Here is a 23722-nt window from a genome sequence, read left to right as displayed (position 1 = left end):
TGTGATCTCTGTCTGTCAAATAAACAAATGGGATCTTAAAAAAAAAAAAAAAGCATAATTATTTTTTTAAAAAGTATTTATTGACAAAAATAACATGGCACGAGAATATGTTTTTCTTTTGTTAAAGATAGCTTACTCTAGATTTTCAGCTATGTTTGTGAACATTCTCAGTAGACCTGTCTGGAGTTCCTAGTTAATAGGGTGATCGTGAGATGAGCAAAAGAGATTAGAACTAAACACAAGTTATTTCCAGTGAAACTTACCCATATTCTCTGTCTTAGCTAAGTATCAAGAGAACAACTTTAAGAAAATGCTTTTAAGTTAAAGACAAAGGAATTGTTGGGAGGCATGGGATGTAAACAATAAATGAGTACTCTAAGTAGCAAATGTGCGTCATCAGAAGTAGCAGAGAGCATTAAAAAAGATTAGAAAAGACCAAGTGCCTAATGGCTGGAGTGAAAGAAGCATATACTTGTATTTTAAACTAAGTCACGTTCTTTTCTAGTAAAAGTTCTACAGCAGGATATACGCCTTCTGTCTCAGGGTTAGGGAAGACTTCTGTGATTTCACTGACTGGTAAGTAGAAATCTGAGCTCTTCCAAAAATTGCTACATGTAGTGAAATGTTACTTTCTTTAAATGACCTACTTCTTTATTTCTAGATACAGAGTTTTCCCTAACCTTACATCTTTAGCGAATGCCCAAATAATTAAACTTTTGCCTATCAACTGAAAAAATACTTGACTATGCCATATTGTTTTCACAGCCAAGAGTCAGCATTCAGTGCTTTTGAAAGAGAGAAAGGACAATGATAGGGTAGGTTTTTCCATAGGCCAAGGGCCTCCTGGGGTACAGATGAAAAGTTTTTGCCATAATTTTTAAGGAAGCTAAAAATAGTAAGGCTTCATGTGGATCATATGCAACCAAACATTTACAATATTAGTAAATAGTAAATATTTTCAGCTTTTTTGGTCAAGTCGGTTCCTGTCACAATTATTCAACTCTGCTGTTGAGCAAAAAGCCATAGATAGTACAGAATGAATAGGTGTGGTTTTGCCCCAGTAACATTTTATTTACAGAAGCAGGCAGTAGGCAAGGCAAGACTTGGTTCACAGACTAATAGTTTGCTGACCTCTGGCTTATATAATAGAAAACAGAATTATACTATGAATAAGGGAAAATACATTGCTAAAAGTTGCTAGTGGCTCTAAGTCTATTTTTAAGTTTTTGCCTTAGAATATTGGCTAAAAATTAATAGTATTGATCTATGGTCAGTTTTTAGTGTAAAGAACAGCAAATCTATTTAAAGGTCTGGAATTCTTTTAGGTTTGGTCACATTTCCTTTTCAGGTTATGTTTTGAGTATTCGGTCTTCCTCTTACCTCTTACTGTGTTCTTACTCTCATGAAGAGTAGATACGTGCCCGCGGGCTGTTCTGTGAGCAGTATGTTTTCATTTGCCAGATCAGGAAGACCTTTCTAATATTAAAGCATCGACATTCACATGTTGTACACAAAGTGGTTCTACAAGATAGAATATGAATAGCTTAAGAAACCTGAACATATTTGATAATAGGAAGTTTTTGAACTAAAGTTCTCAACAATTCTTGAAGTGAGGACTATACATAATAAAACTATTGATTATTTTTATCATAGCAAATCAGTGAATTCTTTAGGACACACCAAGGGAACATTCAGGGTTGATGAACTTTATAATACAGAGTGTCTTTAAGAATTATAAATATACACGGAAAGTCAGTTTGAATTAGCTCAGCTTGGAGCTCCATGGAGCCGATGATTATTGCTATCCCTAAGTGGTTCTTCAGACTTGCATAGATCCAATCTGGCCTCTTAGAGATGACTTCAAAGGAGCACATTTATTCATGAACTTGTAACAATTCTTGCCAAGGAATTTCTTTGCTTAAGTTATTAAGAATGATTCAGAGTGTTTTTTGTTTTTTTTTACAAGTTTGAATGATGTGCACTGATTTCTTCAGTTTTTACTTTGCTAGTTCTTAAGTCATCTTGAGAGTCAGGAGTGTGTATGTGATCTACGGATCCTAAAACTTGACATCCAGAGTCTTAAATCGTTTATTTTATAAGGGTAAATCTTTTATAAGGTTCAATAATAAAATATTCACAAAATATTCTGTCTTAAGGGCTCAATATTATTTGGGGGGAGAGGTAGTATTGTTGATTGGAACCTCTTCTAGTTTGTTATATAGTGCTTCATGAAGTACAGACTGAGGAAAAAGTCACACACAAGTACACATCTACAAAGAGAAAAAGGGAGCAAAACATCTCTTAACAAAAGTATGAGATATTCACATAGAGAAGAAATTATACTTACTTTGGGACTTAAAGCAGGCTCCAAGGTGTTTATGTCATTTGGGATGAAGCCCAAGTTATGCTGGGATTTCTGATGGGCAGAGAAGAGTGTGGAACAGTATCCTATTCAGAGTACCGGTCATAAAGAAGCAGCAGGAGGCCAGTTCAGCTGGAGCACGGAGTTGAGTGTGAAAGAGCCAGATAAATAAAGCTGAAATGAAAGGTCAGAGTTATCACTTGGAAGGTCAAATTGAGTAGTTTTTACTGAACATGAACCCATCGTTAACTGTTGGGCAACTTTTGCCTGTCATAGATTCCGACATTCATCCAAGGCTGTGTGGAGGAGATAGAGAGAGAACAGCAGTAAGGATTCAGGGACACAAACTGCAACGTATCCGTTGTTAGTGGGTATGAAACTCCATGGAACCCTTTTGGAAACCAGTTTGGTAAAGTTCTTCAAGAATCCTAGTTTTAAGTTGTAGTCTTTGACTCAAGCAATCCTATTTCTAGTGACCTGTCATGAAACTAGGATAAAATACATTAAATGTCATAAAATATATCATAGTTTGAACCCTGGGTATGATGTAATGAAAATGGCACTTTACCTCCGTCATCATTCTTCAAACCTACAACTTAGTCTAATACTAAGAGGAGCATCCACTAAATTCTAATTGAGAGGCATCCTGGAAAACATTTGGCCAATACCTCTCAAAGCTGGTAAGGTCACTAAAAACAAGGAAAGGCTCAGGAGAGCTGACAAGTGAAGGTAATGTTGTATGCTGAATGAGATCCTGAGACAGAAGCAGACAGTAGGCAAAACCTAAGGAAATCTGAATGCACTATGGATTTTAGTTAATAGTAATATAATGTCTCATTACTGGTTCATTCCCTGTAATAAGTGCAGCATTCTAGAGTAAAGTGTTAGGAGAGGAAACTGAGTTAAGAGGGTGGTTGGAAATTATCTTCTCAATTTTTCCATAAATCTAAATTTTACAAAATAAAGTATTTTTAAAATAACATTTTTAGTAACTTAAAAAACTGAGTCTTCAGGGATAAATTTAACAAAATGTGTATTCTATATACACTAAAAAATTCAAAATATTGCTGAATGAAATTAAAGAAGAAATAAATAGAGATATTATGTTCGTGAATGGAAAAACTTAACATTGTTATGATGTCAGTTCCTTTTAAATTGATCCAGAGATGGAATCCTCATCAAAATTCCAGTAGTCTTTCTGTAGAAATGTATAAGCTAATTCCAAAATCTAAATTGAAATGCACAGAACTGCGGATAGCCAAAACCATTTTGCAAAAGAAAACCAAATTTAGAGAGCTTGAACTGCTTGATTTCAACACTTGCTAGAAAGCTCCAGTAGTCAAGATGCAGTGTCTACACTGTCATGAATTTCCACAAAGGCTCCAACATGAATCAATAGTAATTGGTTAGTATTTTCAAAATATGATTCTGGAACAATTGGATATCCACTTTTTTTTTTTTTTAATTAGTTTCAGAGGTAGAATTTAGTGATTCCTCAGTTGCATACAATGCCCAGCGCTCGTTACATCCGGTGCCCTCCTTAATGCCGTCACCAGTGATCTCTTCTCCCTACCAGACTCCCCTTCAGCAACTCTCAGTTTGTTTCCTGGACTTCAGCATCTCTTAGGGTTTGCCTCCCTCTCAATTTTCATCTTATTTTATTTTTCCTTCCCTTCCCTTATGTTCATTTGTTTTGTTTGTTAAATTCCACATATGAGTAAAATCATATGGTATTTGTCTTTCTCTAACTGACATATTTCATATCGCATGATACCCTCTAGTTCCATACATGTCGTTGCAAATGGCAAGAGTTCCTTCTTTTTAATGGCTGAGTAATATTCTCTATCTCTATATCTATATCTATATATATACCACACATCTTCCTTATCCATTCTTCTGTTGATGGACATCTGGGCTCTTTCCATATTTTGGCTGTTGTGGACATTGCTGCTATAAACATTCAGGTGCACGTGCCCCTCAAATCACTAAGTTTGTGTCCTTTGGATAGCTATTAAAAAAACAAACAAACAAACAAACAAACAGACCAAACTGAACCTCAGTCCTTATCTCAGACTACATACAAAATTATCTCAACATGCACGATAAACCGAAGCATGACATTTATGAAGAATATATCACAGAAGGATGTCTTTGTGATTTTGGAATAAACAAAGATTTTTCTCTAAACCATAAAAGAAAAAGTTAACATGCTGGACTTTATCAAAATTTAAAACTGCTCTTTGAAATAGAGCATGAAAAAATAAAAGGCAGGACACAGATTGTAAGAAAATAACCATATTACGTATACCTGACAAAGGATTTACATTCAGGATACATCAAAGAAATCTTTAGAGCTAACGAATCAACACTGTCCCGTGTGTGTAAAGACACAGAGCCAGTCTCCAGAGCATTTATTCATTGCTCGTGAAAGTGCAAAATGGTACAATCACTTTGGACAACAATTTGGCAGTTTCTTATGAAGTTAAATATATTCCTACTATGTGGTCCAGCAATTTCCCTCTTAGGCTTTTATTTACAAGAAATTAAAACATATATTCATAGACAGACTTGTACAAAATTGCTCGTAGCAGCCTTCTTTGTAACAGTCAAAAACTGGAAACTATCCCAGTGTCTACCAACAGGAGAATGTAGAAACGAATTTTGACATATCCCTACAATGGCGTATCAATCAGCAATAAAGGGGAATGAAGTATTGATATACACAACAAGGATGCATCTCAAAACAATTATGCTGAGTGAAAGAAGACAGATGTACCGTGTGATTCCATTCACGTAATATTCCAGAAAATGCGAACTGATTTCTAGTGACTGGTGGTAGATTGCCTGGAGTGGGGAGGAGGGGTCACCAGGGTGTAGGAGGGAGGGGTGGGTGTGTTCACTCTTGGTGGTGGTGATGGCTTCATGGGTGTATACATACGTCAGACTTTAGATTTGTGCAGTTTATTGTTTATTATTTAAAATGGGTTTGAAAAGTAAAAGCTATCATTAACCTTCTCTTAAGTTCATCTTTCACATTCAGCATGTCTGACTGTAGTTGAATTCCTTTCAGATGACTCATTCCGCACTTGCAATGCCAGTAGCACCCCGACCTCCTTTTCTCCCAGTCCTTCCCTACCGAGCACCTCCCGGACAGGGAGCTCAGTTGATCCAAAGAGCAGTGGAAGTAAAGACACGCAACCACGAAAGGCTACCTTGTAAGTAACGCAGCGATGGGCCAGGGGGATCGTCCTACTCTCTTCTCAGGCACTCTCCGTCCCACTTAAATACTTTCCAAGGAAGAGACAATGTCCGTAATGAGGAAAAGGTATACATTAGAAGGAATTATTTTCACTTGTGCCTCTGTTATGTCGGCTACTTGATGTGAGATGATAGGGATGTGACAAAGACCCTGGAACTCTAGGGAATCAACAAGAAACTTGAAATGGCTTCCATTAGTACAGAGATCCATTGTTCTCCTGTGACATGTTTGCATTCAGGCCATTTGTCTCTGAGAAGACGCTGGGTACAGGTGTATCCGGCTCACGTACGCAGTGCTCAGAGACAGGCTACAGCTAATGCCCCTGGAGAGACATTCCTGAAGCCTGTAGCCCAGGGCTGTGGGCCCAGCAAACTGGACATTTCTGCAGACTGTACTCACACTTTCATCTTGTGGTTACAAAGGGCCGCTGTTCTGCTTTTCCCTCATGGTTCCTTTGGGGCGCTATGTATTTCCTGTTTGAACTGTTGAAGCCTTTGGTGCTTGTGGTTGGAACACTTAGCAAGGTAGAGTCTACAAATCTCTGTGGTGAGAGGTCGTATCGAGGGGGAACTGATCGGCCAGGAAGCCCAAACCGTAGCGACAGGTTTATGCTTTCCTACAAGACACCTGAAACTTCTGATCAGAAGGGAGTTTAAATAGGACTTGGGTTCCCTTTAAACATATTTCACTGAATTCATGAGGATTTTCTCATGAAATTTCTCAAATGCATCTTTTTTGCAGAAACTGCAAGCTTTAGTCCCTTCAAGGAACTGAACTATATCATAATTTCTTCTAAATTTTAATCGGCCTTTGGTATATATAGATGTAGACGTATTCCAAATTCATTTAAAACTTAGGAGTTTACTGAATGGAGCTCAAGGACACTATAATAGCACAAGGCAATAGCAAATATAAAAGATGATATGGATACTCTAGATTAGGCGCATTAATACAAACGGTACTTTTATTTGCAGAGAATGTTCTTTGCCCTTGCAATTATTGCTCAGATGACCATGCTTTGAAGTTCCATTTGAAAGTCCTGAGGCTTGAGGGCAGGCGGGGTAGTGGTCTATAGAGAACTTGGAGCTGGAGTTGGGGCCTTGTGCTGTGGTCAAGGGCAGGCAGTGAAGTGCCTGTATAGTCTGGTGGGCGTCTGGGCCTCACGGAGCCCATCTGTGCAACGAGAGGGTGGATTCCTCCCTCAAGGGGCCTTCTGTCTGTCACCCCTCAGCCCTCTTCCACTCAAAAGTTTGCTCGGAATTCTTCTATCGAAGAACATATTTAATAACACGAAAATGTAGTTCTTTCTCTTATTTTTCTAAATGTCATAGGAACATTTCAAAGTAGAGATGGCTAAAACCTAGTATTTAGACAAATACTCCTGTATTTCAGATTACTATCTTCATCTGTTCTTTCTTTGCTGAGCACATTTTTCTTTTTTATAGACTCAATTTCCTCTGGCTCAGGATATATCTTTTATATAACATATAATTATATCCATAGAATTATATAATCAATTACATATAACTGAGAGTTTAAAAAAATGAATCTAGAAACTACTCTAAAAAAATCACTTTTTTTTTTTCTTTTCTGAATATTCTGAAGGAGAAGAAATGTTGGTATTACAGCTGCTTTTTTTTAGCAGGACGCTGGCTGTCGAGTCCACAACTCTGTTTCCATATGCTGTGGTTCTAGTCTGGACTCGCTCCTGAAAGCCCACAGCCGCATGACTGGAGAAGCTTGATTGATTCCTATGTTGGTCTGGTTTCTGTAAAGTATTAGGCAAGATTCGGTGATGTGCTATATCCAAATGAAAATCTCTCCGTTTTCCTTAAAATAAGCATATGAAGTAATTTCAGGAAGTACTACTTCAATGTTGCTTCTCCAAAAAATTGCACACAACACATTCTCCAGCTTCTTAGTGTCCTAGAGATGAACCTTCTGGTATTTGGAAGTACCAGTGTCTTAAAGGAGGTACAAGAAGGCATCACGGCCCTATTGATATATTTGGGCCTGTGTTCATTTCTGTTGTCATTACACACAAAAAAGTGGGAAAAGTCATTGAATTGAAGTGAATGCTATGTTAGATGTATGTAGGGTTTGGTGATTAAAGAGTTCCAAGTCATCGTTAGTGTGTGATTTCTTTTACACTTAATCAGAATCCTCATATATTCCGCTTATTTAAATTAGATTTTATTTCTTATTTAATTTGTGAGCATTAAACAGATAAAATTTTTCATGGTTTGTGTTTTCTTTTTCTCTTCTCTCTCTCTTTCCCTCCTTCTCCCTCCTTCTCACCCTCCCTCTTTTCTTTCCTGACAAAGAAAATCGAGAAAATCCAATCCTTAAATCATCTGCTTGATGAAGGAAGCAAAACAAAGACCACTGGAGATAATGTGATTGATGGACAAAAGCTACAGCAATGGGCTTTTTTCTTTTCTTTCTTTCTTTTTTATTTTTATTTATTTTTTGGGGGTTAATGAATGAAAGAGAGACACATAATGGCAGCTGATGTTGATCAACTTTCCGTATTTGAAATTAGAGTCCCTAGGAGGTATACTATGTATTTCTTGAGTAATAATGTGGTTACAGAATTCTAATGTCATAGTGAAGTGCAGTGGAAAACAACTTTAGTTAATACACTTTTAGCCCTGCTGCAGAAGAGACCAGACTGCCTTCACCGGTGCAGGAAACCATCGATTTAACTGTTCTAGAGTTTTAGCACTCAAAAACTACATGAAAGTCCAAATCAAATGAAATTGCTTTCGCTAATCACTTGAAAGGGCCTGGGGAGTAAGAAAGACGTTGCATCTTCTCGCACATCTCCAAGCCCAATTGAAAAGTCACACTGCAGAGGAGGTGAACAGCTGTCCGCAATTTTATCAGTCCTACGATTGTGGTGAAAACATTGTAACTGGACATCCTGAAATTTCAATTTGGCAATGAAAATTCTATCAAGATTTCTGATAACTTTTAGCTACAACTACCTTAAAAATAATAGATTGATGATTTCATTTCCTAGAAGAATTTATTTTATAAATACTTTGTTTACATTTTAGATTGTATTTGTCCTTACTTAATTTAAAATGATGAATCTAGTTTGAATCAGCTGTTATTCCAAGCTATCATGCTTAAGCTATGTCAACAGCATTTATTTGTACTAATGCTAATATTTCCATCCAAATTTGCCTGTGGAACATATACAATTCTTAATTTTAAAATGTCGGTTCTTGAGATATACTGTATGAAGCTATTGTCAGCTTCTCTATTTCAAAATGCAATCAGCATATAACTATATTGATATTAGAAAATATTTGTTTTTTAAAATATATTGATGTATGATAAAGATGATCTAATTTGTGAATGCATATGCGTGTGTGGTTACTTTTTATAATGTGAAATAATGAATAATGAATTTACTCAAAATAAAACATAGGTTAATGAGATACCAGTGTTTGTGAAAAAAGTTTTAAATACTTTCCTGCAGCTTTTATTCTACAGGTAAAGAGTAAGACAGTTCATTTTTAAGTAAGGAACGAGAAGCACACCAACATCAACTATAAATTATTCAGGGGACAGCTACTCAGCTGGAGACCTGTCCAGGACATTTTGTTTCCTCTTTTCCTTTCATATGGCCTCTTCGGGGCTATTTTTAGTGATTCTTGGCATTTTTCATTTAAGGACAAGAAATGGAATTGATGAACTACTCATTTTGTAGTCGTTAAAACGGGTAGATTTGAGAGACTGGACAACATGGGCTCAGTGAATTCAGTATTCTTTGTGGATTTCATGTAACTGTCAGCACCAGTCACGTGGAACTGAGTGTCTGATGAGGAGGGACGATGTGCGGTGTATAATGGCACAGCCAGCATTCTGCTTCATACTCAGCATTGACTCTGTTGCTTTAAATAAAATGGAGAATTTCAGTTTATTTGTTCAATAATAACTAATAATAACAATAGCAGAGTTAGGGGCTTCGTTTTCCATCTCGCGCACGGGAGAAGAGTCAAGTGCTTTGTCACTACGGCGTGTAGAGTTCAGGATTACACGCAAGGCAGCAGCTGCAGTCTTGTTCCTACTTACCAAACTGTCAATTAAGATGACTAATCAACATTGCTTTCAGGACTTTTCCCCACAGAACATGATTTCTAAAACCGTCGACCTATTTGCTAAGATTATACTTCCATGGACAGATATATAAAAACAGTAAAAAACAAATTGGTGGCAGTTATGGATATTCGCGTATATTTCAATTTACACCAGAGGCAAGACTGATACTCTCAGTAAAAGTTCTCCGTCTAACAACTCCCCACGTAGATCCTTCAGACTAGTTGTGTGACATCTGTCACTGAAGCAAAAGAGGGGTGGCTGGCTCCTTTATCTTCTTGTTCATTACGGGAACTTGCATTTTTAAGGACAGGTTCTAGAATGTCACAGTTCACGTTACAAGTGAAATAACAGACCCAGCAGAACTTGGTTTCACTGGCAGACATGGAGGCTGGGCCACAAAGGATTGTACTCACTAGAGAGGAACTTATGGAGCCTTTCTGACATAACCTCAAACACATTCCCAGGTCATTTCCATTATTTGGCTTCCTAAGTTTGGATGTCTTATTCTGGAAGGATGGCTCCATTAACCCAGCAGACAGGACGCGTCTGTGAGACACTCAGACTGAAGCCGACCAGACTCCGCAGCCTGAGTAGGAGTTTTGCAGGGAAGATGAGATGACTCGATCAACCCTGTAGTCTGTTCTCAGTTGTGACAGTGTGTGTGACAGTGTGTGAGTGTGGGTGAGTGTGTCTGTGCCCAAACAGTTGTTAAACCTGTCATGTAAATATAGTGAAGACTTGTTGCCATGTTCTGATAGCCCCCCTCGGTTGAAACCTTGAATTTTTGGGGGTAAGATCTATTACAGTTTTCATTAGTCTGCATTTTTTTTTTTTTTAAACCACAAGATACTTGGAAAAGCTGAAACCTAAGTGCCTTAGGGACTTTCTCAAGCATATGTGGTGGGGTGGGGGGGTAGCTTTTTTCAAAAGTTTTTTTTTTTTTTTTCCTAAGCAGGTAATATGGCCATTTTCTGACTCTCAGGGCAATGGGTTAGATATAATTGTATGTGCTGTCCTTGTTTTGTGTTGTACATGGGGAGGGGCGAGTTGGATCTGAACGTCCTAGGAGCCCTTCAATAACTATGAAACTTTTTATAGGTGGGTTTGGCCATATTTATTTCAGAGGATATTATGTTCTCATAGACTGTCTTTTCTAGATTTCATCTCTTACAAAGGTGGATAATTTGAACTCTCTTTTATTTATCTTTCCACTGTTTTTTCACAAACACACTTGACTGATGGAATACTAACAAGTCAATTAAGAATGTCGGTTTGCCTCGTTCTAGGTCCTAGCATTGCTGGGTCATTGTCAGCTATCAACCAGTACTCGTGGGAGGAATTCAGGAAGGAGGTAATGTGCAGATTTTAGGATGACGAAATGTCAGCCTTTAGACTGCTGCTTAATAGTACTACCTTAAGTATGATTCACATTACTCTGATTTATATTCTTAATCAAGATGACTAATAAATTCATTTTAGGTATATTTAAACATTGGATAGCAAATAGAAATCCAATTAGGCTTTTAGTCAACATATTTGACACTCCTAATTAGCTAGCTCTATCCATGCTTCTCAGAATTAACTCCTGAAATATTTTCTTGTCTCTGTAAAAGAAAAGGACTAAGAAAATTTTGGAGGTATTTGCTATTTTCCTTTTAACCTTGGGACGAAGCCCGTGCTTCTGGTCTGTTTAAGCAAAGTGGTAACAGAGGGAACTGCATGGTGTCTGTATATTTAGATCAATGTTTTATTTATTTATTCATTTGACAGACAGAGATCACAAGTAGGCAGAGAGGCGGGCAGAGAGAGAGAGAGATGGGAAGCAGCCTCCCCCTGAGCAGAGAGCCTGATGCGGGGTTTGATCCCAGAACCCTGAGATCATGACCTGAGCTGAAGGCAGAGGCTTAACCCACTGAGCCATCCAGGTGCCCTTAGATCAGTGTTTTAGATAGAAGGGGGAAAGAGTGAAATGGGCCAGGGGGCTGAGGTCAGGAGAGGCAGTCCGCTGGCTACCATGCCACGCCATGTGGGGTGACCTTGGGCAAGTGTTCTCCTTTCTCTGAGATGAGATTTTTGCCTGGGGCCTGTGCATGTCCTCACGACCCATGACCCGGTCTGTGTCCCCTGGGTGTGAAATGAACGTACTGAGCTTGATCTGTGGCTCAGTTAAAGCCTCTGTCAAAGGGTTGGCCCCACCACGAGGTAGTGAGGGCTGCCCCGAGGCTGGGGCCATGGTCAGGACTGCCTACAGCTGTTTTCTTATTTTGGTCAGCAAGAAATGGTTCTGTAATAGATTAAAATAAAACACTTCCTTTGCTCCAGAGGAAAGCAAAGAGAGTGAAGCCCAGGACTTGAAGAATGTGTCTTCCTCCCAAAGGCTTCCTCTAGAAATAGAGTTCTGGTCTACTATTTTTTTTAAAGGTCAGATACGTGAGTAACAGACAAAGGTAAAAGTATCTATTGAGCTAGTTCTAAGCCAATAACAAAGGCTCAGAGAGACAGGCTTAAAATACCAGACAGATGGTAAGACCTCTCCTTAACATAACTGGATTTAATAGTTGGGTTTGTCTGAGAAGGGCTCGGGCCAGCAGAGGACAAGGGGGACACTCTCTTCATCTGCCACCCCAGGCCACCAGACTCCGCCTCGGCTGGAGCACTAAGTACTTACCCATGTCTTAAATCAGAGGAGAGCTGGAGTCCCCACACTGTCCAGAAAGAGAAGCGTTGTAGAGGTTTCTTTCTAGATCACGAAGTGAAATGTCTGGTCCACTTGGGTGATGGGAGGCCTGGAATAAGCAATAATTTCCCGCAGGGTTCCTGCCACTGCCCCAGTTCTTTTTCACCAGCCTTCATCACCGCTCTGTGCAAAACCTAGAAAACGAAATAATGTGCAAGACCATTTGTCGGGCAGTGGTGAGGAGGGAATTAACTGAGTCCCTTGACATGTTTTTGCTGTGGTCCTACCCGTGGGGCCATTCCCCCCTTCCCAAGATTTCGTGGTACAGGCTCATCTGTGCTGAGAGGAACGACCTGAGGTTGTACAAGGGACTGCTTTAGGAGCCCAAAACCAGACCAGGGGACCCCGGACCACATTGCGGGTATGGATCCAGGGGACTCCACCAGCCAGTTCGAGCACACACGTCTCAAATCAAATAATTAGAGAGCATGGGCCTTGTCCTAATGATTCTTGAATGATCTGATGCTCCCCCCACCCCCCATGAGGTTTCCACACCGCTTGGGAACCCTGAATACTTTGACCTTCCTTTGGGCAGGCACAGTGGGGACAGGGGCTGGGTCACTCTTCTGTAGAAGTTCCTCGGTCCCTCGTACTGCTCTGAGGCAGTACCTCGGGTCCCTGGATTCTCCCTGGTCCCCGGGTGCCTGTCGTGGCGGGAACGGCCTCTTGTCCAGAACCCGCATGCGAGGCAAATGATGTACCGACATAATTTTTTTATAAGCAAAGATCGTGGGAACATCTGTGTCCCGATACCTGGAAATCCTCTCAATTCGTGGAGTGCACATTTCCAGAGTAAACGGGGGGAGGGGAGAGATCATTTCATGGTTTGCAGTTTAGACAGTAAAACAGCACATGTCTTCATTTTTAAACGTGTTGACAGCAGAAATTCTTTCAGGTGCCACTGTGCAGTTTGGTCATGTTTCTCTTTCTGACTTTCCCTGAGCAGGTAAAGCCCGGAGGCAGGTCCTGGTGACCTCACTGGGTCCTGCCTCCGTGGAGGCCTTTTTAAACATCTCTCAGCTTTGGGAAATGCAGTCACACAGGGAAAACAGGAATCAAACTCCATAAGGCCAAGACCGTAGTCAGATGTCGTCGCCATTTAGAAATGTCGGAGCATCTTGGTTGTAGCAATGGTGGGGGCTATTGCTGGCATCCGTGAACAGAGAGGACAGGCAAGCTCACCAGCTCCCCGGGATGCAAAGCACAGCTCTGGACAGCAGACCACCGCTTCCCTCCACACCAGCAGCTCTTCCCCTGAGAAAAGATTCTCTGAGGGACTCCATGTGGAAGACAACTAACCTTGCCCTTAAGAGCTCCAGATGCAGAACTAAGGCCAAAGAGTCTGAGTCTGGGTCATTATCGAGGAATTACAGGGAGGGGCCGTGTAGAACAGAAAGAATTTCAGCCATTTGTGGACTGAGCTGCTTTCTAGAGAATTGTGGAGCTCTCCACCATGGGAACCGCTGAAAGAGAACGAGGGGGCTGTTCTGTAGGAATATTCCAGAAGGGACTCCCATGAGGGGTGGGAAATTGGGCCACATGACCTCCGGGGGGGATCCTTTCATCTTGAAAGTGGCAGCATTTCATGCAATTTTAATGAATCTGTGACCCAGTTCCATTGTGGGGTCAAATCTTGAGCATTGGGAGGGATGAGGGAGAGGTCCACATACGAGGAGTTAAATGAGTGAAATGTTTTAATAAAGTAGCTCAAAATTATTAAAACATCCAACTTGAGTCCTATTTCTTTTCTTTCTTTCTTTCTTTTTTTTTTTTTTGCATTTTAAATCTGATTTTCTACAACTTTTCGACGACAGCATGCTATTTTATCAATGTAGATGGTTTGCAAAAGTATTTGCTGGTTTCGGTCACATTTGATACTTAGAGACTGGGCCCTGCTGAAGGGTCTTGACTTAACCTTGGGGACTTTCAGGTTTCTTGAAGTAACTGAGAGCTCACAGAGGTCAGCCTGGGGTGAGAAGACTCTTCTGATTTCCATCCCTCAAGCAGCTCACACATCTCCTACTGCTGATCTGGCTTGAACTTTGGGAAGAAATCTTCCATGTTTCTGCAGGACAAGTAGACAGAATGGTGAAATGTAGACAAAACCCATAGACTCGGAAGACTATAAAGGTCACACCAGGCTTTGCTGCTGCCCTGCCCACAAGAGTCCAGCCCCTCCCCAATCCCCTGGCCCCTTGGGAGGTGGGACAGAAGAGTATCGGGAGCCCGGGTTTGAGTTTGGGCTCTGCCATTGGTCACTGGCCTGAGTCAAGCTAATCTCTCCGAGCTTTGCCTTCATTGCCAGAGTGTGTGTGTGTGGGGGGGGTGACCCTATGTTCTATACTAAGAATCCAAGGACATGTGACCTTGTCACTTGCGTCCAGTCACAAAAGCAGAGAAGGAGCAAAGATACAACCCTAAACCTCAGAGGCTAGGCCTGCTTTTTTCCAAGGACGAATAGATGCACCACGTCCAAATGTCAGGGGAGGATGGGGTGCAGGTGCCAGGAAGGTGCTGGAAAGGTGGGGTCCCCAGGGCACAGGCGGCAAAGGAAAACTTGTCCAGCACTGTGCCCGGTGCACTGTGCAGTTTCACGCATGTTGCAGTCTGCTCATGAAACAAAGCTCGAGCAGAGACAATCATCTGACATTAGCCAGATGCCGGCGGGACAGAGGACAGGAGCAGCCGGACAGAGAGAGCACCATGGCATTGTGTCAAGGCATCTCGGAGCAAGATGTAAGCCACAGGAATTAACTCGCTTTTGGGATTAATCTCAAAAAGTTTGGGAATTTTATCCGTCCCCCACCCCACCCTGTCTCTTTGTCAACATAAAGGCCTGTGCGGCATTGGGAAAATTCAGTCATGGACTTGTACGGAAGTGCCTCTTGGATACCCTGAGTTCTGTCTGTTTGACATCATGATCCTCAGCGAGGAAGGTGAGACTCCCCTGAGGGGTCCAGCTCCCCCCGGCCTGCAGGAGGGGTTTGTGCTCCAGCTGGGCCCCAGTCAGCCCTCTGGCCCCCAGCCTCAGGGTGAAGACCCCGTCCCCGGCTGTGCGGGGGGGAGATCTGGTGCCGCAGACCAATCCGGTCTCCTTGGAGAGCGGCCACCCTCTGCCCATGAGCCAGGCTTCGGCCCCCTCCACCACTGCGCGAGCTCCCACTCCCTGGCTAGTCTTGCTGGCGGCCCTGGTGGCAGGTCTGTGCAGCCTCCAACACTGCCTGGGCCTCTGGGAACTGGGGACCTGGGGCTGAGCCCGGCACAGCCACATCTCAGCCAGGAGGCAGGGAAGCAGGAGGCTCAGTGCGGCCTCCATGGGACAGCGAGGGAGGCCCCCAGCATGCCTCGCTTCAGCCCCAAGTCCTCCTCTGGTGAAAAGAGGGCACAGATTGTATTTAGGTCCCAATGTCTGTCTCCTCCCGCTGCAGCTCTGCCCGGAGCCAGTAGGGGGTCACGTTTGCCTACCTCCGGAGAGGCATTATTTCCCTGAGCAAAATCTCTTGTTCAGGTCCCCAGCCAGGCCGGGGGCATCTCAGGGGCCTCCTGCTTTCCCCTCTCCTCCCACTGCCTCCCAGAGGCGTGGGGATTAATGAGAGTGAGGGCTGGGCCCAGCCCGACGGGGTGAGTGTTCCAGCAGAACCGGGGAGTGGGGAGGTCAAACTTGGGTTTTATCCACTTTGTTCATTGCCCTTGAACCTTGGGCTGGACAGCAACCTGCCTGAGCCTTGCTGTGATCAGAATTCCTTCCCCCCTTGCCCTCCTCCCCCAGCATTCCACCCAGCCTGGGCCCAGTTACGTGCGGCCCCTGCCTCCACTGTACCCGGGCAGCCCCGAACAGAAACAGGTGACTCTCCCTTTGGCCACAGCAGGTCAGGGCCAAGCTCCCTTAAGATGCTCTAAGCTGAACCTCACAGTGCCTGTGAACCAGGCCCTGGCTCTCCCCACGCCCTGAGGATGTCTCCAAACCCTACACTCCCCGTCCGTAGCCGCCTCCGCCTCCCCCGTGTCTGCTCTCCCGTGCACGTTCCCCGGGCCCTGGAGCACCTGCATGGTTCCTGTCCGAATAAACGCCTGTGGGCCTGGCTGTGCCACCTGGCTGTCCTTACAGCTGACAGCACCCTCGCTGTCTTTTGGGAACCCACAGTGCCCTAGGGAGATGGGAGGCTGCAGCTCCCATCGGCAGAGACCTTCATTCTGAACCAGGCCACCTAGAGAAAATGTGCCCGAGAGAAGTTCCCAGGCCTGTCCTCCCTGGTGCAGGGGACTGTGCCCACGTCTGTGCAGGACTGAAAGCAGCAGTGAGCCCTGGGGCTCGGCACATGGCTCTTTGTTGATGCTAACTGAGACCTCTAGAACTCAGGGCCCCACTCCTCCTGCAACCGCAAGATCACCCCCTTACTGGGTGAAATGCTTCTGCCGTGCTTCCTAAATGTGTGTGTTTGGGGAAGGCTGTGCAATTCTAAATGGCAGTCTGTGTTCGGCGGGTCACTCCTGTGTCCTAAGCTCAGGGTAAGGACCTGCAGGGGCGTGCCAGACCTACGCCAGGCTTGCGCCTTCCGTATAGGACAGTATTCGGCCCTGCTTTGTAAATGAATACATCACCCCATGGCAGACTGCTCCTGAATTCTGAGTCACTCCTCTTGGTGACAGTCATCAGGAAACGATCCCATCACACCCAGAAGACATCACCCCATCCGATCACTAAGTCTGGCCTTAACACTCTTCCTCCAGCCTGGAGTGGCCATCCTGGGATACACAGGCATCCCTGTATGGGACAGTTGCATATAACCCCAACAGCCTGTGTCTATCTGCTGAACAGAACAGAACATCAGTAGGGTTCCCTCCCATCTCCGGGCACCTGGGGGCCCTCAGGTGAGCCAAGGATCCATCAACCTAAATAAAATCCGAGATAGAAGAAATCAACTGCTCCCCTGCCGCTCCCCAGACCTGTGTCTGGAGTAGGAGCCCTGCCCCCTGTCCTGGAGGAGGGGCAGGCTAGCCCCCTGGGCAGCAGAGTCCCAGGGAAGGAAGCCAGGGATGTGGGTGTGGTTTGCACAGTGAGTGTTGTGGGCATGAAGTCACAAGCCTTGGAAGCCTTTTCCTCCTGCAAAGGAAGGGCCCTGGGGCTGGAACACACGTTGAAGCTACTCCTTTCCCATCCAGTCTGGGGCTGAGGGCTCGCCCTCTCACCTTGGAACCCACCCAGAGCCCACAGGGACATCTCTCCCCCATACCTTGCTGGTTGGATCTTCTGAAGATCTCCTTTAATCCCCTGGCTCTTACCAGCCAGCGGCCCCCTGGTGCCCGGGAAGGTCTGTCACTCAGAGAAAAGACAGGAAAGGTTAGGGTTTGCAGCAAATATTTGCTATTCCAAAGGATGCTCCCCAAGGGACTGTTGCTGATTAACACCCCGCCTGGAGGTGGTGTTTCTGCAAAATCAAAGACAGAGAGACAGGCTCTCCGTGTTTCCCAGCTGCTTCTCCCCCGGAATGGGACTGGAATTCTACCATGAGAGCTCCTGCCTCTCCACCCCAGTTGTGGCTCTGGAAGGATCCAGCGCCTTGTGGGGTGGACTTGCTCCAGGGGCTGAGTACCTCGTGTGAAGGCCCCTGGACCCCCAACCCAGGGCTGGGAGCCCCATGGGGGGCGGGAGCAGAGATCTACCCTGCCGATCGCAGCCATAAGGTTTCCTGCAACGTGAATCACGCTTGGTAAAGTTCCCAGAAACAAAATGCAAATCTTCTTCTGATTACATAGTAGTTGTCTTCACAGAAGTGTCAGTGGGAGTGGAAACCTTGGGGGAAATTTGTGTTTGAATGTGAAGTCAAACATCTGCGGGACTGTGAAGGTCTGGACTCTGACGACTTTTGGACGGGGTCTTCCCCTGTTCGGATGTGCGGTGGGACAGCTGTCACATGGGACCTGGACCGCTTCTTTGTGAGGGACGGTCCTGGGCGCTGCACTATGTCTGGCATGTCTGACCCTCATGCACTAAATGCCAACTGCATTTCCTCAAATCTCTCTGAAAACCTCAGTGCCCCAACATGTTTCCAGACTGTTCCTTTGGAGCAGCACCAGCTCAGTTGAAAAGTGCTACCCAATGAGGTCAAGGGGAGGGCTGCAGATGGGCTTCTAGGCTCAATGCGGGAGCTAGCCATGGCCTTCCCATCTGCATTGTCCTGGATCCCACGGAGGAGGGGTTCCTTCCTGCAGACCGGGCGGGGGTGGGTGGCGGAGGGGAGTTGTTCAGTTTTGCCAAATGTTTGAGAGGAACCAGCGGGCTGAACACCAGAGCATGGTGTTCCTGGAGGGCTTCAGAGCCCCACAGAAGTCACCGTATAGCACCTGACCTTCTGCGAGACTCCTGCCAGGATTTCAGAATGGCTCTTTCCAAGGGAAGGCGGCAGAATGTATTGGAAAGTGTGAAGGCTTCCGTCAGCGCCCCTGGGTCCCCCACTGTATTCCCCGGGGAATGCAGCTCAGCCTCTCCTTGCTCTCTTCTCCCCCACCCCCTGCCCCATAGCCATGGAAGGGCCAGAATGGAGCCTCTGCTCTATGACTGCTCCAGCAGCACCCAGAACCAGCAAGGAGCTGGCCCTCAGGAAGTGTGGCTCAGAAGCTCTGTGCCTTTGGCAAGGACAGGAGTCCTGTACTGCCCCCAGCAGGCCACACTCAGTGTGACCACCGTCCCTTGGGCTCCTTCCCAGCTGTGAACCCTGAACTACTTCCCCAACCTCACTCTACCCCAGTTTTTCCATCTATAAAATGGGCTCCCGTGGCTGGGCTATTACTGCTGCCTACCTGTAGTGCATGGTGTAGTGCGGGTAACAAGCCTGGGGTCTGGCCTGACGCACTAATGAATGATTGTCGTTGTGTGACACTGGGGCCAGAGGGAACATCAGAGGTAACGCAGCCCCCAGATGGGCACTTTACAGAGGAGGAAATGGGAGAGGCCGCTGTGAGTTTTCTCTGTGTGCGTGGGATCAAGAGCCGAGCTTGGGTGCGTGGGTGGCACGACATAGAGAAGACAAGGCTTCCCAACCTCGGCTTCCTCCTCCACCCGGTGCCTAGGAGAACAGCTCCTCCCGCCTATGCCCCGGACCCCTCTCTCCTGGGCCAGGAAGGCAGGCAGACGCTGGGAGCCCACGCTGCTCAGCCCTGAGAGTAACGGGATGTCTGGGCCAGGCACTCAGCCCAGGGCTGGCATGACCAACGGGGGCTGCTGTCAGCAGGACTCCCGGCCCTGCCTGAGACAGGGGCATGGACAGACAGCCTGTCCAGGAGTCCAGGGGCTATGTGCAAGGGTCTCGGTGGGAGCGGTGATGGGAAGGGATGGTTGTCTGGTTACCAAAAATCTTGAGGGAGCTCACCTAGCTGAGATACAGACTCGCAACCTCAGAGGCTGCCTTCCCAGGGTGGCAGGAGGGTCCCCATCCCACCACGAGGTTTCCGGTCCAGCCTTCAGCACCCAGGGCACAGGGGCGTAGGCTGGACCCTGGGCTGGAGGAGGAAAGAGCCTTTAGGTGAGTCAGGAGGGCGACTGCCTGAAAAGTGGACACTTCTAGGATGCTCACCACGTATCCGGCCCCTTTCCATCCCTCCTGCACCCGCACACATGTACTCACACGTGCACACACGCACACCCACAGCCTGTCTGCATGCACACACCTGTTCTTAACTGTAATCTGTCTGGTTTATAGCTTTTCCCTCTTTTCCTTTTATGCTGCTGGTCATTACTTATTAATTTCTGATTTTAACTTAAAACCTTTTAAAAAAAAAGATTTTATGTATTTATTTGAGAGCGAGAGCATGAGCAGAGGAGAAGGGCAGAGGGAGAGAGAGAAGCAGACTCCCCGTGAGCCCGATGTGTGTCTCAATCCCAGGACCCCGAGCTGAAGGCAGAACTTAACCAACCGAGCCACCCAAGTGCCCCTTAAAACCTTTAAGTGATTTCAAACTTGAAGTAAAATTGCAAGAGTAACTACAAAGAACTTCTATAACCCCTTACCCAGAATCGCTAACTTTTAAACCTTTTCCATGTGTTTGACAATTCTCTTCTCTCAGTGTGTGCAGGTGCACCCCCCCACCCCTTGTCTTATTCTGAACCATGTGAAATGATTAAGTATCCTGGAGAACAAGAACATTCTCTTACATAAATAGTAACAAATGATCAAATCCAAAAAATGTAATATTGTTACAATGCTTGAAGCTATTAAGATCCTGCTCTAATGTTGCCAACTGCCCCACGAATGTCCTTCATAGTGTTTCTTTCTTCTTCTTTTTTTTTTTTCTTCCTAGTGTTTCTGCACTTTAGGAATCTGCCAGGGACTATCTGTTGCATTTGGTGGCCCATTGCCTTGGTCTCCTTGGATCTGGGATGGTTCTTCAGCTCTTGTGCCTGTCATTATGTTGACATTTTGAAGAGGTTTGTCTTTAGGTTAAATTCCTAGAATTTCTGGACCCAAAGTCAATACATCTGTATTTTTGTTAGATGTGTTGGGTTGAATCATGGTTCCTGAAAAGCTCTTCCATGTCCTAACTCTAGGTGACTATGGATTGTGACCTTATTTCGCAAGAGCGTCTTTGCAGATGGAAATAAGGCAAGAGTCTTTTTTTTTAATATTTTATTTATTTATTTGACAGAGATCACAAGTAGGCAGAGAGAGACAGGGGAAAGCAGGCTCCCCACTGAGCAGAGAGCCCGACGTGGAGTCTGATCCCAGGACCCCGGTATATTGACCTGAGCCAAAGGCAGAGGCTCCAACCCACTGAGCCACCCAGGAGCCCCAAGGTAAGGGTCTTAAGATCCTTCTGGATCAAGGGCTTAATGGCAGTGACAAACTATCCTTACAAGAGAAAGGCCTGGGGAAGGAAGACCTGAGAAGACAGGTAGGGACTAGGACAAGTGTCTGGAAGCTCTGGGATGCCAGGGACCACCAGCAGCCCCCAGAGCTAGGAGACAGGCCGAGGATGGACTGTAGGACAGCCTCCTGTGGAAAAAGCCTGCTGACACCTTACGCTCCCACTCTGACCCTCCGAAACTGTGAAAAGAATTTATTTCTGTTCTGAAGCCATCCCGTGTGTGCGTCAGTTGTAGGAAGCAAGTTAAGTTATGTATCGCCAATGTCCTACAGCACAGAGGGCGCTGCGTGCCCCGTGGTCTCCCCACCGTCAGCACAGTGCGCTGGGAAGCTCTCACAGCTTGGCCAATCCGACGGGCAGGGAATGGCACTGTGGCGAGGTTTTAATTTGCATTGTTTAAAATTAGAAATGAAGTTGAACGTGTTTTCATATATTCTGGCAGCACAGATGAGAAAGAACTGCTCTTTGTCAGTGACGGACCTTGCAAATATATTTTCTCCAGTTTGCATTTCTGTTGATTTTGCCCATGAGTTTTTGAGCAGACAATCAAAAAAAAAAAAATACTTCTTATGTAGTCAGACTAGCCAATCTTTAATTTCATCTGGACTATGAGTCATGGGCAGAAAACCTACGCCTACATTGTAGAGGAATTAACTGGTGCTTTCTTCTTGTACTCCTTTTAAAAAAAAAAAAATATTTATTTGACAGAGAGAGAGAGAGAGACGGTGAGAGAGAGAACACAAGCAGGGAGAGAGGGAGAGGGAGAAGCAGGCTTCCCACAGAGCAGGGAGCCTGATGCAGGGTTTGATCCCAGGACCCTGGGATCATGACTGGAGCCAAAGGCAGATGCTTAGTGACTGAGCCACCCAGGCGCCCCTCTTTTTGTACTCCTATAGCTTCTTTTTTTTTTTTTCTCACATACATCTCTGATTCTTAGTTTATTCTTATGTATGGTATGAAGAACGGTCTTCTGTATCTCCCCTCCCCAGTGACTATCGAGTTGTCCCAATACCATGTATTTAAAAGTCTTTCTTTTTTGAATATTAAATTTCCATGTGTACTGGTGTCTATTTCCAGTCTCCTGAACCTGTGTCACTGGACCTCCCGTGGATTCGTGTTCCAGTGCCGCAGAATTAATTAGAGGATCTGTGTGGTTTGCTTTAATATCTACTCAGGCTGGTCACCTCCTCCCCACCCCCACCCATCTTTTCCTTGTCAGTGTCTTCCTGGCTCTTTACCTTTATCTTTCTATATGGACTTCAGGATCATCTTGTCTTTCTCCAGAGGAAAAAAATATTTGCTAGTATTTTTTATTGAAATACCATCAAATTGTTAAATGAAGCCAAAGAAGACAGCCCAGTGATGCTGAGGCATCTTATGTAAGAAGGCGAATCTTTCCATTTGTTCAAGTCTAATTTTGCATCTTTAAGAAGTCCTGTCATCATTTTCTCAATGTAGATTTTGCATATTTCTTGTTTATTTCTAAGTGTTGTATTTTTTGGGACAGGGGCTGCTCCTGGGTTTTCTCCTCTATTATTTAACTGGTCATGATTTGTATATATGAAAGCTCATATATACAAATATATTTGTATATATTCAGGCTTGCTGAATTCTTTTGTTACATGAGTTTGTTTTATCACTAATTTGTTAGCGTTCTGCAGGGGGATTATAGGCTGTCTGCAAGGATTGTTGTATTTCATTTTTTTCCTATTCCATCCCTCTGCTTTCTCTTGTTTAACTCCATGGCCTAATACTCCCAGGACAATGGGTAATGGTGCAGAATATAATGCAGCTTTGTCTTAGTCTTGACCTTAGTGGGAATGCATTTAGTGTTTCCTTATTAAGCAAGATGATGCTTTTAGGATTGAGGTCTGTTTATACCTTCCATATACATTATCTATCTATCTATCTATCTATCTGTCCATGCATCCATCCATCTATCCATCCAATTCTTTATCTCAGTTAATGCTTTTTGCCCCAAATGAGCAGGGTAAGCCTCTTCCTCTGGCAATGTTTCTCCAGCACCTTCTACTGAAAAAGCTTAACCTCATGTCCACACTGAGTTTTTGCGGAGCAGGGATAAAGGAAGCCCTTGAGCTTGAAGCAACAAACCCATCAGTAGTTTTGCTTTAGACAGTTAGTTATATTTTTAAGATTTTTTTAAACAACATTTTCTCTTTGTTTGCATATATACCCTTTCCAGAACTCTTCATTCTTTTGTGTAGGTCCAAATTTCCCCTTAGAATCATCTCGTTCCAGCCTTAAAAATTGTCTTTAGGGAAGGTGACGAACTTTCTCAGCTTTTGTTTGTCTGGAGAAGAACCTTCATTTTGCCTTCATTTTTGAAGGATTGTTTTGTTTCTTCCTTTTTTCTTTTCTGAAGCTGTCACCA

At 44.4% G+C, this 23722-nt stretch overlaps 2 protein-coding genes and 1 pseudogene across 9 annotated transcripts in view; 1 reads left to right on the top strand and 2 right to left on the bottom strand.

Moving 5' to 3' along the window:
- PPP4R4 (protein phosphatase 4 regulatory subunit 4) overlaps positions 1–9067 on the top strand; it is a 102842-nt gene extending 93775 nt beyond the window's left edge. For all 7 annotated transcript variants that reach the window (XM_082733292.1, XM_082733293.1, XM_082733296.1 and 4 more), the window contains 3 exons: positions 506–576; positions 5433–5577; positions 7946–9067. In XM_082733292.1, coding sequence (XP_082589418.1) covers positions 506–576; positions 5433–5577; positions 7946–7970 — 241 coding nt within the window. In that variant the 3' untranslated portion in view covers positions 7971–9067. The remainder of the gene's footprint in view (positions 1–505; positions 577–5432; positions 5578–7945) is intronic.
- A 3090-nt stretch (positions 9068–12157) lies between these two features.
- Positions 12158–15784, bottom strand: LOC309868137 (annotated as a pseudogene). The gene is made up of 4 exons: positions 15649–15784; positions 14325–14533; positions 13078–13221; positions 12158–12565 (listed from the first exon to the last, which is right to left on the bottom strand). The product of its transcript is annotated as an uncharacterized misc_RNA (transcript).
- Positions 15785–20293: 4509 nt separating this feature from the next.
- SYNE3 (spectrin repeat containing nuclear envelope family member 3) overlaps positions 20294–23722 on the bottom strand; it is a 978380-nt gene continuing 974951 nt past the window's right edge. Inside the window, exon 19 of the transcript XR_014312397.1 lies at positions 20294–20400. The gene's annotated coding sequence lies outside the window, so the exon portion shown is untranslated. The remainder of the gene's footprint in view (positions 20401–23722) is intronic.

The sequence above is a fragment of the Mustela nivalis genome (genome assembly GCF_964662115.1).
Source record: "Mustela nivalis genome assembly, chromosome: 6".
NCBI lineage: Eukaryota > Metazoa > Chordata > Mammalia > Carnivora > Mustelidae > Mustela > Mustela nivalis.
The sequence above is the reverse complement of the archived record's forward strand: the minus strand, read 5'-3'. Positions and strand labels throughout refer to the sequence as shown.